Here is a 16297-nt window from a genome sequence, read left to right as displayed (position 1 = left end):
AAAGAGATCATATTTAGGTTTTTACGCAATGATTCAACCTAAAGCCTCAATCTTTATCATCCCTAGCAACAACCTACATCTCTATAGTCATTTTTACTAGCATGTAGGATTATTACAGCCAAATCTCTCGACTTAATTATAATAATCCCTAGTTTAATTTTCTATATGCTTATTTTGGAAGTCATATAATAAACTAAATTCAATGAAATACATACACAATTAAATAATTTTACTAAGCAATCTATTCCTCATTAGGCTTCATAATCACTCCCTCTAATGGGGGGGGGGGGATTAACCTAATATAATTGCATTAATTAAACTAAAACAAGAAAAAGAAGTCATAATAATAATTTGAATTGGATTGAAATAATAGTGGCTAGGCTAAAGAAAACATAAATTAGGTTATACTAAAGAGAGAGAGAGAGAGAGAGCTAATTTAATTAAACTAAGAGGAGAGTAACCAATCTTTGTTTTAACCTTAACTCTCTTTATATAGGAAAGAGTTAGGTTACAATTTCGTGCATGGGCTTTTAGGCTAGGTTATGGACCCATAAATCAAGTCCATAACCCAATTGGGTAAATCCAAGACTTCCAATTCTAATCATGTTACTGTAGTACGCAATTTCACCAACTTATACTACTCTAATCAAGTCAGTGCCTAGACCATTGGAAAGAGTTTTCTGAGCCGGTCATTTTGATATAAAATGGGCCTAATTCCAAGGCCTGAGTCCAAAGATATGACCTTTTGAAGTTCTATTGACTTTTCTTCAACTCTCTAATCCAGTTTGACTTTCACTTAACAGTGTTGACTTGGGATTTTTAAAGGCTTTTTCTCCATTAAACTTATGCTTTTCTTCATGGAACTTCTCCAGCAATCACTTTAGCTCCTTTTAGCGCCTAATTAATAACGAATTGACATTTATTCAACTTCGAAGCCTGAAATACTAAAAAACATGTAATTAGTGATAAACCTATATTATTAATAACATAATTGGCTAAATAGAAATACTATTAAAGGATTTAAACTACAGTTTTGGGCTCTTATCAAACCACCCCCAAACAGCATTTTGCTTGTCCTCAAGCAAATATGTGAAATTAAAATAAATGGCCAAAAATGTATTTTTAACTAGTCTCGTTTCGCTGAGTGCGATTGCATTGACCATATGCAATAAGGCCTTAAACCACTAGGAATTCCCTAGTGGACGAGTTATAGCCTCGTGAGAGTTTTCTAGAGAAGGTACTCACAAACTTCATTTATACTATAACGACTAAGAAATAAAAGTAATTGTTCCCTAATTTTATCTCGGAATCTATACATCTCACTAGTATTTAAACAAGGATGATCATTCTAAAACTTAAACTAATACATGCATAATAATCAAATCATCTTAAGATAAACAACTATACAATGAACTATGATATGAAATGCAATGGCAGGTCCGTTTATGAAACTTTTGGGTAGCGTGCCTAAGTAGGTTCTCACAAGGAATGTGTCAAAACACATAACACTCTGATTTTTTCACTCAAGTTTGCTAACTCCAGTGTGCAGTGGGCATACATTTTCTCGCAATCTCAATGACAATCCAAGGAAGACGAGGTCAATTAAACACATCTACCACTTACTATCACACCAACCTATTCCTAATTGAGCTAGATATCTTTATTAGGTGATACGGGGCGTAGGTATTGGTTAAAGAAGGAAGGAAATGAATATTCAAAAAGACAAGTCTGAAAAAATAAGGTCTTCATATTATGTAACTAGAGAAAACCTTGTTATTTTGCTTCTACACTTTGTTTCCAACTAACTAATTTTTGTTTACATAGGTTTTTCTCTTCTCTTTTCTTCACTCATCCTATTTCTCAGACTTATCCAGATAGGTAGACTGATTTTATTTATTTTTTATTTTTTTTATTGGGTAAAAGATTTTTGGTTTGTGAAAAGGCTAATGAAAGGCTCAGTAGGGCAACTAGCGGATAATAAATTTCATATAGGTGTGAATTTCTGGCTATATCGATCGAAAGAGGGCTTAAATTCTCACTTAGGATATGATATGGTGATCAAAAAATGGATGTGTGATTTTTCTACTCGGAATTTACTTCTCCCTTGTGTCATCACTCAGATATTTCATTTTTATGAGGCTTTTAGGCTAGATGTTCACAGGATATGTATTAAGTACTCTAACCTAGGTCTCAGAAAAATACTGCCAAGTATAATCAAAGATGCTCATACAAGATGTTCGTGAAAAGATGCAATAACTATTACATATATATTAATCTAAGTTTCAAAAATTAAATAATAATTCAAGTATTACTTGAGATTTCTAGACTAATATCATCATGGAGAAATGAACAATACCATTATCACTAAGTGCCTAGTATAAACAATATTTATGATTTTAAATATTTTATAAAGAAAAGTGCGTAATTTATATCCTAAAAGTGCCTAAATTCTGCAAATATTTCTATCCTACCCCCAAACAATCGAACGCTTTGTCCTCAAAGTGTAAAGAGATAAGGAAAGAATTTACCATAGAAACATGGCAAAAATTGGCAGTACCTATAATAGAAATATTATAAAAGATGATATGATAACATGAAGCACAATTAAACTGTTACGTACTAACTAAATTGGAGTAAGTAAACATGACAGACAATGGGTGGCAAAATATTTTGAAATGAAATACCAAAATATGCCACCCCCAAATAAAATTGGAAAACTCTTTTTAAGTTTGAAAATTTTTGTTTGGCCTATACTCCAGAAATGTGGTATTGTACAAAAAACTTGGGTCTTTTAAAGTCAGATTCCCTAGACTTAATGTGATATATATGTATTAACATATGCAGTTTACCATATATCAATAATCTAAATAATTGTGGATCTTTCCATAAATAGTTAACATGAAAAGCACCATCAAACAAAATTAAGCACCAAGGTTTCTTATGACGTGGCTTAGTGGAATGAGAGCGAAGCCTGATAGATCTAGAACTTAATCGAGCATACAGTTTCTTCTTTGTCCTCCTACGAAAGGGATGCCAAGTGAATGAACGTGAGAAAATGGATGGTTGTGGAAGATACATGAGATGTGGATAATTTTGAGAAGGAAGGAATGGAAAAAATGAAAAAGTGTCAGGTGGCTTGTCCTTGGGTGTTATTTCTTCACCAGATGGGTTTAGAAAGTCATGAAGCATAGAAAAAACAAGAAGGTCAAGTACAAACTCAATGGTTCTTTGAAAAGGTAGAAGGCTAGCAACATTCGTGATGGAAGGTGAATGAGTGACATGAGGATGTGAGGTGGGTGAATGGTGCTCAACTAGTGTTCTTAGTTCTATATCATCAGAGGCCTTGAGATAAGCAAGACATTCCTCAATAGGTGGGTAAGAAGAATCACTAGGATAGAGGGTGAAAAATTCTTCTTCCGTCATGGCGTCAAGAGATGAATGGATGTCAATAGGAGGGGACTTGTGAGGTGGCAAATAAGGGTTGCAAAAGAGTCGAAGGAAATCTTCCTCGATGTTATCTACGTCTAGGGAGTAAAAATTGTGATCTTTGTCTTCTTCCATAAGAAGGGTATCTACTAGTGTGGGGACTAAAGTGTTAGCCGCACTAATGTGAGGTACAAAAATCTCAATGGACTTCACTTCTCCTTCTACAAGCAATTCTAGTTATCCCTGCTTTTGTCTAAACATGTTAACTTCCATAGAAATATTTCCAAAAGAAAGAATCATTGAGCCATCTTGACAATTGATTTGGGCATTGGCGGTTGCCAAGAAAGGACGCCCTAAGATGATGGGAATGGAATCATGAGCAACTTCTGTGTCGAGAATAACAAAGTCGGCTGGATAGTAAAAAATCTAAAGTTTAACGAGAATGTTTTCAACTACACCCTTGGGATACTTAATAGAATGATTGGCTAACTGCAAAGTCATTTTGGTTGGTTGAAGTTTTGTTAGACCTAGTTGTTTATATAAATAAAAAGGGAGTAAGTTAACACTCGCTCCCAGGTTTAATAAAACAGTTGTTATGAAGGTATCACCTAAGGTGCATTGTACAGTAGGACAACCAGAGTCCTTGTACTTAACAATTCTGTTATGTTCAGATAAAGAGGGATATTGTTCAGTTAAAAAGGCTTCATTGGGTATGTTGGTTTTCCTATTCTTGGTGCATAACTCTTTTAGAAATTTAGCGTGTCCAGGTAGACTTTTTATAACATCTAGAAAAGGTAGGTTTATAGTCAGATTTTTAAACACTTCTCTAATCTCATCAAAATTATCGTCCTTTTTAGACACAACTAGTCTCTGGGGATACGGTGGTTTATCTCTATATTTAGCATAAGGTTTAAAAGTATTATTAGTCTTTGCGTTATTTTTAGCCGTTTTCCATCTAGGTGTCCATATTGGAACCTCTACATGTGTAGGATCATCAATTTCTATGGTGGTATTTAGTAAGGTTGTACCTCTTGGTTGTGGTTGGATTGGAACTTCTACAGTTGTAGGGTCTTCAGTTTCTATGACAGTATTCAGTATGATTTCATTTTTAGCTTCTGTTTGCGTGCGGTCTGTAAGCATAGCCACTTTGTTATCAACTACTCTCCCTGAACAAAGGGTAGTGACTGCTTGTAGGTCTCCTTGGTTTATATTACCATTACAGTGAATACTGTTTATTTCAAAGGCGGTGTTTGTTGACTTAGGATTAGGCACTGCTTGACATGAAAACACGCCTGTTTGGTTATTATTTTGGTTAGGAGACATGTCAATAACCTTTTGGCACAAAGACTACATCATTTGCATCGTTTGTTTCATTATATTAGAGTTTTGATCATACTGATCTTTCATCAAGTTTGAGTTTTGTTGCATAATTTGATTTTGTATTTCCAACAAGGTCACTACTACTTTGTCTGTAGATGGTTGGACTGGAATTAAAGCTTATTGAGCGTTCATGTCTTGATGTTGATAGTTATGGGTCATAGGCACTAAAATTTTATTTTGGTCACCTAAGTTTCTTTGTCCTTGATGTGGAGTTAACTGGTTGAAGTTTGATGGTTGTGGTGGTGGTTGTGCATAGACAAGAGGACAATAGAAATTGGAATGCTCAAGACTAAAACAAATATTACAACTAGTAGATTTAATGTTCTGGAGTGGGTTGTTGTTGAACAGAGAGGACATCTACCTTTTTAGTGAGGGCATTGATAAGAGTTTTAAGCTCAGGATCATGTTTAACCTCAAAAGAAGAAGGAGTGGAGCAGGAAGAGTCGTTACCTCCCTAATTGTTGTTCCTCTTAGATTGATCTTCTAAGAATTTATAAGCCTCCAAGGCTCTTTTACTAAGAAAACTACCCCCTAGTCATGATATCTAGAACCTCCTTATAACGATGTAAAGGCCCATTGAAGAAGGCACAGACAAGCGTGTCTTTCGCAAGATTATGATGCGGGCATTCAATAAGAAGATCAGTGAAACGATTCCAGGCCTCTGAAAATGATTCATGAGGATTCTGGTGGAAGAAATGAATCTTTTGAAGCATTTCATCTGTCTTCAAGGGTGGGTAAAACTGTTCCATGAATAATTGAACAAGATTAGCCCATGAGTCCACAGAGTTTGGCGTTTGGGCAGTTAACCATGGCGCTGCCTTGTCAGCTATGGTGAATGGAAACACCCTAAGTTTAACTTGATCCGAACTTATGCTAGGATGATGGAATGTAGTGAGAACTTGTTCTATCCTACGCATGTGTTGATAATGTTTCTCGTGGTCTAAACCATGGAAAATCGGTAACACGTTAAATATATTCGAGGGAATTCGAAAATCTCTCACTAGGTCTGCAAGAACGATACATGACTTAGGGCCATCGTTTAGTGCTTTCTAAAAATCAGAGAGAAGAGTTTCTAGTTCTTTAGCCATTGAGGCAGTTGTAGTGTGTGAAATTCTAGATAGGCGTGTAGTATTGCGTCTATAAAAAATAAGCCTGATTATATACTAGAATTGAAACTCCTCTAACAGAAGTGGCGAGGAGTGGAAGGAGTACCTGAATGCCACCTTGCTACGCGTATGAATAGCGTCTTGTATACATAATCTCAGTGTATTTAAAAAGTTGGAAACACTTAATATAAAATAATTTGAACAAAAGGAGAGCCAGTGACTCACCTAAGAAAATTGGGGTTCCTTCAGAAGGGGGCGCGGGGAGCACTTGGAATTAGACTAATAAGGGCGCGGGGCGTGCTCTTTCCTGACTCGAAGTCCAGGCGCTTGAGGGCGGGGCGCGCTCTTGCCTGAGATGATGTCCAGGCGCTTGGGTGCGCTACAGAAATAGGCTAATGAGGGCGCGAGAGCGCGCTCTAAAAAATTTGAAATTTTTACAGTAGTTTGCTAAGACGTCCAGTAAGTTGCTTGTAAAATTTCAGATCAATCAGAGCTATGAAAGTCCTTCTACTGCCCATGCAAAGTTTATGAAACAGTTTTCGAACACAACACAAACAACCGAATAGTTAACCAATCAAAACAGAGCTAAAAATAGCCAAAATTTTATTGGAGAATCCTGACAGATCATGCGTGTTCTGGTAAAAACTTTAGAGCAATTGGAGTTCTACAAACCCTCCTTATCGCCTGTTGTTCCAGAAATTAAGTGTTGCAAAACTGCATAAACACACTGGAAACAATCCAGTAGTTAGGTGGTCAAAACAAATAAAAAACTTGTCAAATTTTTACTGAAAACTTTTGACTTATGATAGATACTCCTGTAAAAAGTTTAGAAATTTTGGAACTGCCTAAGTAACCCTACTCGTCTGTTTTTCCAAAAACGTACGGTTTGGAAGCTGAAATGCAGCACTATAAAGATCGTATTAGTTCACTAGGTAAAACAACTAGGAAAAATCTGAAAGAATTACAGTAAATCAATAACACCTTAAGGATTATGCCTTAAAATTTTTAGAATTTTTCAAAATTTTAAAATACCTTTACAGCAGTGTTCTTCACTGTGATTCCGTAGACACAAGGGAGGGCAGGTGCGCTCTGAACAAGGCAAAATGGAGGGCATGCGCCCCTGTGCTTACAACAGTGAACCGTAACAAAAATATGAGAAAAAAAATTAAAGAAAAATGAAAAGGGTGGGTGGGTAGAGAATGGGGGATTACCCCTTGAATTCAAGCAATTGAATTCTTGTCTTGAAAGAGTTTAAGATGGCAGCGACGCCATTTGATAATTACAAATTTATGTAAACTAACTATCTATGTGTAAACACAAATAATCAATCACATAAACAAGTGCTTAGATCAATATTCCTACTCCCAAATAATAATGAAGTAATATAAAGAGTCAGGATTCGTTCTACTTCTAAACTACCAAGACTTAAGGAATTTAACTAATCAAACACAAAGAAACAATGGTGAGAGCAATAATTATAGATGTGAATTTCTATTCTACGATTATACTATGGATTCAAATAAATCTAAATTAACTAAACTAATAAAAATAGGGTTTTGATGGAAGAGAAAGTTATAGAGAAGAGTAATCAATCCACCTAATTACTAGTTTCATGCAAGAATCGAATTATTCATTGAAAAGAGATCATATTTAGGTTTTTACGCAATGATTCAACCTAAAGCCTCAACCTTTATCATCCCTAGCAACAACCTACATCTCTATAGTCATTATTACTAGCATGTAGGATTATTACAGCCAAATCTCTCGACTTAATTATAATAATCCCTATTTTAATTTACTATATGCTTATTTTGGAAGTTATTTTGGAAAAGATACACAATTATACTAAGCAATCTATTCCTCATTAGGGTTTCATAATCACTCCCTCTAATGGGGAGATTAGCCTAATATCATTGGATTAATTAAACTAAAACAAGAAAAATAATCATAATAATAAGAAGATTGAAAGATTCATAAAGAAAACATAAATTTAGAGAGAGAGAGAAGAGAGAGAGAGAGAGAGAGAGAGAGCTAAGAGAGAGAATTAAACTAGAGAGAGAGAGAGAGAGAGAGCCAAGAGAGAGAGAGAGAGAGAGCTAATTTAATTTATATAGGAGAGAGTTAGGTTACAATTTCGTGCATGGGCTTTTAGGCTAGGTTATGGACCCATAAATCAAGTCCATAACCTAATTGGGTAAATCCAAGACTTCCAATTTTGATCATGTTATTATAGTATGCGATTTTACTAACTTATACTGCTCTAATCGAGTCAAGGCCTAGACCATTGGAAAGAGCTTTCTGAGCCGGTCATTTTGATATAAAATAGGCCTAATTTTGATGCTTGAGTCCAAAGATATGACCTTTTGAAGTTCTGTTGACTTTTCTTCAGCTCTCTAATCCAGTTTGACTTTCACTTAATAGTGTTGACTTGGGCTTTTTAAGGGCTTTTTCTCCATTAAACTTATGCTTTCTTCATGGAACTTATCTAGCAATCACTTTAGCTCTTTTTAGCGCCTAATTAGTAACGAATTGACATTTATTCAACTCCGAAGCCTGAAATACTAAAAAACACGTAATTAGTGATAACATAATTGGCTAAATATAAATACTATTAAAGGGTTTAAACTAGAGTTTTGGGCTCTTATCAACTGTAGATACACATTGTTCATTTCTCATTGGAGGATGATATTTACTTGTGGGAGTAATAAGGAGTGGTATTTAGGGGATAGTTGTTACAGATAGCTCAAACCATGCTTTGGTATCCCCCCTGATCCACCTACCCATGTATCAGTGGCTAAGGACATGACCTTACAACAAGTCATCGAAAAAAACGTGGATTGGAGTTGGCTAGTAGCTTCTGACCTAGTTACATTGCAGACTTATGAGCAGTATTACCGTTATTGGTTTAAGGTATGTATTGATCATTTGCTCCTAGCTGTGGGTCATACAGGCAACATTCATATGGTTAATAGAATTGGTGTCAGACGTGAATTTCAGATTGGCTAGCCGTCATAGCCAATGCTTCAGCATGGACTTGTACACACATTTGTTCCATCACCAGATTCCCCTCAGTCAGAGTGGCCTTAGGTTTTCAGTTTGAGTGATCCGAGTGGCCAGACGATTTACCATCCCATTTCTTCTATTGATGCACCACGTCGTACAGTTAGAGCCTGACCTTGGACATCTACCTTTGGTAATTATTTTTATTGGTTTTGGTTTATTATGAAAATATCATAAATTATTAATGAATAATTCTTTCAAGATGAGTTAGGCATGAGATTTGAGACAAGCATTCGTGTAAATGATGGCATGCGCTCCTCGGTATTCACCTACAGTGTTGAGAGAGAGACTTCTTTCCCAGACTCATGTGGATTATGAAGATTTGCAATGCTAGGTTGATGAGTTACATGCTCAAATTGATCGCACAAGGGTGAGCAGAGTTCATCACATGGACAGACGGAGAGTTCAGCACAAGGACAGTCGAGGAGGAGTTCACGGCAGAGGAGGCGTATGTAGGAAGTGAGGACTTGATGATTTATAATATTAAGTTTGTTGTATAACGATTATTATATATTATGTTGTGTGATTTAGAATTGTTCATTTGATCATTTTGATAAATTCTAATTTACTTCATTTGATCAATTTTTATTAATAGAACAACAACTAATACATGATTGCAAAAACATAAAATAAAAATAAATAAATAAAAGACAACTATTACATATCACCCTTATTACATACTACTAGAGTTACTCTAGTTATCAAGCCAGTCATTATTTTCTTCATCATTGGCTCCTTCGTCGTCGGAAGCTTCATTTGTACTACTTGATTTTTTTTTTTTTTTTTTTTTTTTTTTTTAAATTTTTTTTTTTTTTTGTTTTTTGTTTTTTCATATTTAGCTACAATTGCTTCTTGTTTTAGCTCTAAAACCCTTCGCAAACGAGGATTGATTTGTCGAGTGGCATTACCACAACCTAGTCTCATTTTCTTCCTCTCTAACATGGAGTTTTTCTTGCTTCAAAAATAACTTTTTTTGTGTATTTTCTTGCTTCAATTTCATCATAGTTTGAAATTGCCTATTTAGAATCTCTTCTCTATTTCTTCGGCTTTCTTTAAAAGCTTGAAGAAATTCATCCATATTTTTAGTAGTGGATTTACTCTCGACAGTAGAATCAATTTTCTTGTTCTTCTCAATTTATTTGTTCTGTTTCCTACCAATCGACCTCTCCAAAATACCTTCGGTACTGCTAGGATTGTATTCCGAGTACAGTGAAGGTGAAGGGTTAGAGTGAGGCGTTGAAGGGGTTGAGGGTGAAGAATCGAAGCCTTCAAGATCTCCAGATCTTGCTTTCTTCTTTGGTCTTGGTGCAAGCGTTTCGTTGCGTAACTGAGTTTTTTGCCACTTTGGTGTATTTTTGACTAGATTATAACAATCTTGTTATATCCATGATTTTCCCAGTAGTAGCCGCATAAGTTGCTGCCGCGTCTGTAAGCTACGTTAAAAAAAAAAAAAAAATCAATATCAAGTAGTATATAAACGAAGTATAAACGAATCTTACAATGTCTTCACGTCCCCACCCTCTTGGAGGTTGTTTTTCAAGCTTTCTTAGTATATCATGATATTTGTTGAAGAACGATAAAAGAATCGCCCAACGTTGTGAGACTCCTTTCCACTTACGGTTGCGGTCAAAACCTTGAATTTCATTCGATCATCCTAGCCATAATTCGTTCCCAATAAACTTGTCCCGATTAATCATTCCATACTATAGGATCTTTTCCAATCTCAATCCATGCCCTAGTAAGAGCAATATTTTCTTCATTTGTCCAACTTGGATCCCTGCCTTGTTTTGGTTGTGACATTAAGAGTGTTGTGTGTGAAATGGTTGAGTTGTTTAATAAGAATGTTTGAGTTGAGTGTATGTAAAATGAAGAAAGAGATGAGTGTAGATATATGGATGTAGAATTCCGGCCGTTTTTTGTCCCTTTTTTTCCCGTTGGAGCAAGCGACAATACCACTGGCGCGTGGTACTGGTCAAAGTCAAAAAAAAATTTTCGGCGACATTTGCAATGTCGCGCAACATTACCAATATCGCTTTGCATCCACATCCAAATTGCCAAATTTGCGAACAAGAATGTAGCTGGACAGGTAATGCGACCGAATTTTGGAATTCCGAAAATTTTCGAGTTTTGGAAGCAAATATGAAGAATTTGAGAGGTGATACTACTACCTAGAGATGCTCTAAGAGCTAGTATATTATAGGTCTGCAATTTGGTGGTGGTATATATGCGAGTGATGTAGAAGAAACGAGCACCAGTAGAATTGAATACGAATTATAAGCAAAAGATGAAATGAATACAACAAGTACATAATCATATTCGGTTAAGTTCAACATAGTTATCCTCTTCAACATTAACCACTACACAATTCTTGTAATGGTATCTATTAGCACATACTAGAAAATAAAAGAAATTCAAGACTCCCAAGCCAGCAATGAGGAAGTAGAAGTACTCTAGTCGGCCGTGATTGATATTTTTGTCTAACCAGTTAGGCTCACCATGTTTTCCAGTGTTCTTATAAATGATTGACACAAGTAAACTGCTTAGGTAGCTTGAGCCAGCTAATGTGCAAAAGAATATGGAGTTGCCAAGGCTTTTCATGTGTTCAGGAAACTGCTTGTAATAGAATTCTATCTGTCCGATCATAATGAATGCGTTTGCAAAGCCGACACAAGCGAGCTGCGGTACAAGCCACATTGAGGACATGGGTGAAACTCCATCAGGTTGAGGATGTGATATTGCTAAAGCCCTTCTTTTAATCTCTACAAGGCCAGCAAACACCATAGATAAGATGGCGAAAATCATTCCAATGCCCATCCTTTGGAGAAGTGTGAAACCACCTTCTTCTTTAGTTATCTTTTCAAGTTTTGGGACGATTAGGCGATCATAGATTGGGATCCATATTGCTAGTGTCAGCATTGAGACTACTCCAAAAGAGCCTTGAGGAATTTGAAACTTGTGTCCAACGTTTCGATCCATTAGCGTGGCTTGGGCTACTGTGTATGTATCTTGTTGAGCCATTGCAAGGAAACAAATTACGTTGGATATCCATATTGGTACAACTTTTACAAGACATTTGGCTTCTTCAATTTGTTGAATGCTACAGAGCTTCCATTCATTCAAACAAGTACCATCTGAACCAACTTCACCCTCGAGTACAATACCAGCTTTGTTTAAGTTCCTGAAGAAAAGATCGTAGAATCAATAACTCAGAACCTAAAACAAAATAAAGAAAAATATTTTTCCTAAAACCTGTTCAGCACATCTAACTAGGCATATCCACTAGGTTGCCAATAATCATTGTCCATAAAGAAGTTGTGACCTTTAGGCTAGTTGACATGAAAATTAATGTATGTATCGCTTCAAGTTAGTCATTCTTGAAAAATCAGTAAGAGGAACAATTCAGCAACTGATTGTCTCTCTCAGGTTTCTGCTCGGACTAGAAATTTAATAGTGATATAAATCCTTGAGGATTTTAAGTGATATGAATGTTACTGACATTGAGGTCATCCTCTCCAAAGATATGATTTAATGTGAAACCGCCAATTAGCCCTATGAAGCTTATAACAAAGAGCATTTCTCAACGAACTAGCCCTATGAAGCTTAAAACAAATGGCATTTCTCACCCTATGGACCTGCTCGATTTTGCAAAGGTGACTTTTAGAAAGACAAATCCGAACTCCCTACTAGTGTATACTCACTGGAAAATTGCTCTGTTGCTTTTGCTTTGTAGTAGGACTTATTATCCAGACGTTGATGGACATTGGAATGCAGTACTCCAAATTAACAAACAAAAAAAGAAAATGGAGAGTTAAAAGAAATGTATCACCTGAACTGTTGGGTGAGAGGGACCTTCGAAACTAGAGTTCCTTTCAAAGGAGGATCATAAAGCGCTCCCTGTAGCTCTGGATTAGGAAGATTGAGATTGCGCTTCTTATATGCAGCCACAAAAACCTGCACAATTCCAGAGAATACACTTTTCCCAGGTGGTACATAAATATAGAGTCTTGTACCGAGGAAAAATAGCACTATTGAGCAGAACATGAAGATAGTTGGCATGCCATAACCCCATGCCCAACTCACATAGGTTTGAACGTACACCACTATGGTGCTAGCAAGGATTGAGACAACTGTAAACGAGAAGTAGTACCAATTGAAGTAGCTATTAATCCCTTTTCTTCCTGATGCAATACTTGGGTCAAACTGATCAACACCGAAAGGAAGACTGCATGGCCTGATTCCACCAGCTCCAATTGCTAACAATATCAAGGCAAAGCACAAAAAACCTAGTTGAGAAGTAGTGGCACTTTTGCATTGTTCGTGTAAGTGCTGCTCACTTGTGCATTTAGGTGGATACAATGTTGGAATTGCCGCTGTTAGAGTTAGAGCCACCATTCCCTGTGAATCAGATAGCATGAACGTTAATTGAAGTAAAATAACAACGGTATGGCAAGTAAGGAATTTAGGCCAAGTTGTCCAATTAGAATACTTGAGATAGGACTTAGGAGACACTTTATAACCATATATATAGTAAACAGAGTTGTGCTGCACCACCGGCGTAGATCATCTGGTTTCAACTGTGCAACAACTACTACAGTAGACTAATGTTTCTCAATCGACATTGAAAGCAACGTCAATTATTTACGTACACATTCTTATAAATGAATCTGCAAACGTGAACCAAATTAAAGAAAAGGTTTCAAGTGATACATACCGCTGCAGATGCGAATGATGAGTAGACTAGAGTTGGAAACTTGCCAAGGTGGGAATCAGAAATGTAAGCTCCAACTAACGGAGCAACGTTAGTTGTTCCAGTCCAAATGTGGACCAATATCGTAGCAGACACTTGATCCATATTGTAGTGTCTAAGCAAGTACACTATGAAATTTGATAGCAGTCCAAATGTTGCTAACCTCTCGAACGTTTCGTTCCCTACAAAAGACAAGAACATACATAATTTCATTAATAAACGTTGTTATTATTGGACTTATGGAGAGCAACATTTGTACCATTTCAACCCTTCTCAACTCTCAAGTAACCCAAAGTCCAAAACTGTGTTGGTCATTGGGCTTGGGCCCAAATTGTTGGATCTACAAGATTACCGTTTCTATTGGGCCGTTGATTTGATAGTCAGTGTATAATTAATCGAAACTAGTCAATGGCACGTGTTACGCACGTGTCTCTATTTTACCGTCTCTCTCACGTCTCTTTCTCTTTTACACAACTATTATTGACTTTGGAAGCAAAAAAACAAAAAGACGAAGTGATTACTCCTGTAGTTGACAATATTAACGATTTTGCCATACCAAAAAACAAAAAGACGAAATAATTGCCTTTGTTGTCGAGAATATTAACGATTTTTGCCATACAAAAAAACTAAAAGACGATAAGTTTTAGAGATACATTAAAAAATATTAAATTACTATTGCTCTACTGTAGCTGAGTGTCGCGGGAATTAAAATATTTTAGATTTAGATTAAACAAAACCAGCTCTCCCCTCATACTTTTCTTTTGAAGGAAAATACCTAAAATGTATGGCATGGACTTCCATCCTGCGGGCTTCCGCTTTGTTGATGCTGAAGTGAAGGAATCACACTTGATGAACCTGAGGAACCAAGCCCATGAAGACCCTCCATTTTCCGTTGCCACCATTTTGTTTTTATTGAGGTTTAGCTTTCCACAGTTTTCACGGCTTAATTAGTTTCTATAATACACACCTGTTACAAAGATCTGATTAATTGGCCAGGATCAAATTGAAATATTTATCCAGATTCAAATATAATATATACAGAGATAAATAACAGTTCAAAAATGTAAAATGTAAAGTGTTCAACATTTCAACCTATTGGGAAGAAGAAACAAAATGTAAAATAATATTAGTACGACCAAGAAATTCAACCTCATCCAAAATTACATGTTTACTTAAGTCTAGGTGTATCTTTGGTCATTTAGTATCACAATCCCATTAGTGTCACTTAGGACTGGTTTTCTGGTGCCAGAACGAATATATGTAGGATGAACTCGCGTGCAATATGTGAGGGCCTATAAGGCGATCACTGATTGAATGTCATCGATAACTGCATTGCTAGAATCCTAATGTGTTCACTAATCAATTGATAATTTGGCCTAACAATTGTATCGAGAAAAGAAAACGAAAAACCAAACCTGAATTGTTTGTGATACAGTATAAGAAGACGGATACGGGTAGGAAAAAATGTGATCAACTTCATCGAAAACAAACTGGTGACTTGGAAACAAATCCACGATATTAAGATCAATCGAAGCAAATAGTATCACTATACAAATGGAGTGAAGGAGACAATTAGATTGCTTGTTAGAGTATATGGCGTTTGAACAAGAGATTTATTAGTGCTAATTAAGGCAGATCCCATTTGCTTGTGTGGGTGAAATTTGTAGTAGCAAGAGCCAGATGGCAGTACTGACAGGTACTTCCTTCATATGAGGGAAAGTGGTTAAAGAGTGATGACACATTCAATGGGAATTTTATTTACATTTTTTCTTGACTTAATTTTAAACTGATTTTCCTTTTATTTATTTTTTTTTTTACCAATATTGTCCATGAATTAGAACCAACTTTAGGTTTTTATTGAAGGGTGTTTTGGTTAATAGGTTCCCGTTACTGTACTCACTCCCGCAGTAATGTTACAACGAACAACTTTGTTGAAAGAAGATTAAATACAACCACTTTAATAAACCCAATGCCTCAGCCCTCATTACATCGATCTAATGTTTATATACTAGTATTTGCCCTGCCGTACTGCACAGATACGCGCGCCTTCGGTATTTCCGACACACATCCGTTTTCCGTATGATACAGATACGCATGCCGAATATGACATAGATACACGCACCTTCAGCACCCTCGACGCACATCCACCCCGTGCGACGACGGATCATGCGACGCTTTGGTGCCCACGACACACATCCGTCCCCGTCTACGACCGATACGGATGGCGGCGCTTTCGGCACCCCGGCGGCGCATCCGCCAGACGACACGGATATGCGGCGCTTTTCGGCCCTCGGCGAATATCCGCCCACGGTGCGACCGCGGATACACGTGCCTTTGGTGCCCCTGTACGACACATATACATGCGCCTTCGGCGCGCACACGCAGATACGCGTGCCTTCGACGCCCCCGACGAACATCCACCCACCTGTACGACACAGATACACGTGCCTTCGGTGCCCTCGACGCACATCCACCTCCCATACGACACAGATATGCGCGCCTTCAGCGCCCATGTTTATATATGAGTCACCCATATAGACACCACTGATTTTACCAAGGGCACCACACACTAACTACA

At 36.8% G+C, this 16297-nt stretch overlaps 1 protein-coding gene across 2 annotated transcripts; it reads right to left on the bottom strand.

Moving 5' to 3' along the window:
* Window positions 1–11208: 11208 nt before the first annotated feature.
* LOC147498239 (protein NRT1/ PTR FAMILY 2.13-like) lies at window positions 11209–15359 on the bottom strand. Of its 2 annotated transcripts, XM_086559032.1 has the most exons (6): window positions 15135–15314; window positions 14495–14686; window positions 13684–13901; window positions 13053–13367; window positions 12799–12923; window positions 11209–12150 (listed from the first exon to the last, which is right to left on the bottom strand). In XM_086559032.1, the coding sequence occupies exons 2-6, from the start codon at window positions 14619–14621 to the stop codon at window positions 11283–11285; spliced, it is 1653 nt and encodes a 550-aa protein (XP_086415158.1). In that variant the 5' UTR covers window positions 14622–14686; window positions 15135–15314; the 3' UTR covers window positions 11209–11282. The 2 variants fall into 2 exon arrangements, with proteins under 2 accessions (XP_086415158.1, XP_086415157.1); XM_086559031.1 differs by having other exon boundaries at window positions 12799–13367; window positions 15135–15359.
* Between the last annotated feature and the right edge of the window lie 938 nt (window positions 15360–16297).

This window comes from Coptis chinensis, chromosome 5 (assembly GCF_015680905.1).
Source record: "Coptis chinensis isolate HL-2020 chromosome 5, ASM1568090v1, whole genome shotgun sequence".
Classification (NCBI taxonomy): Eukaryota; Viridiplantae; Streptophyta; class Magnoliopsida; order Ranunculales; family Ranunculaceae; genus Coptis; species Coptis chinensis.
This window is presented reverse-complemented; position numbering and strand designations above follow the sequence as displayed.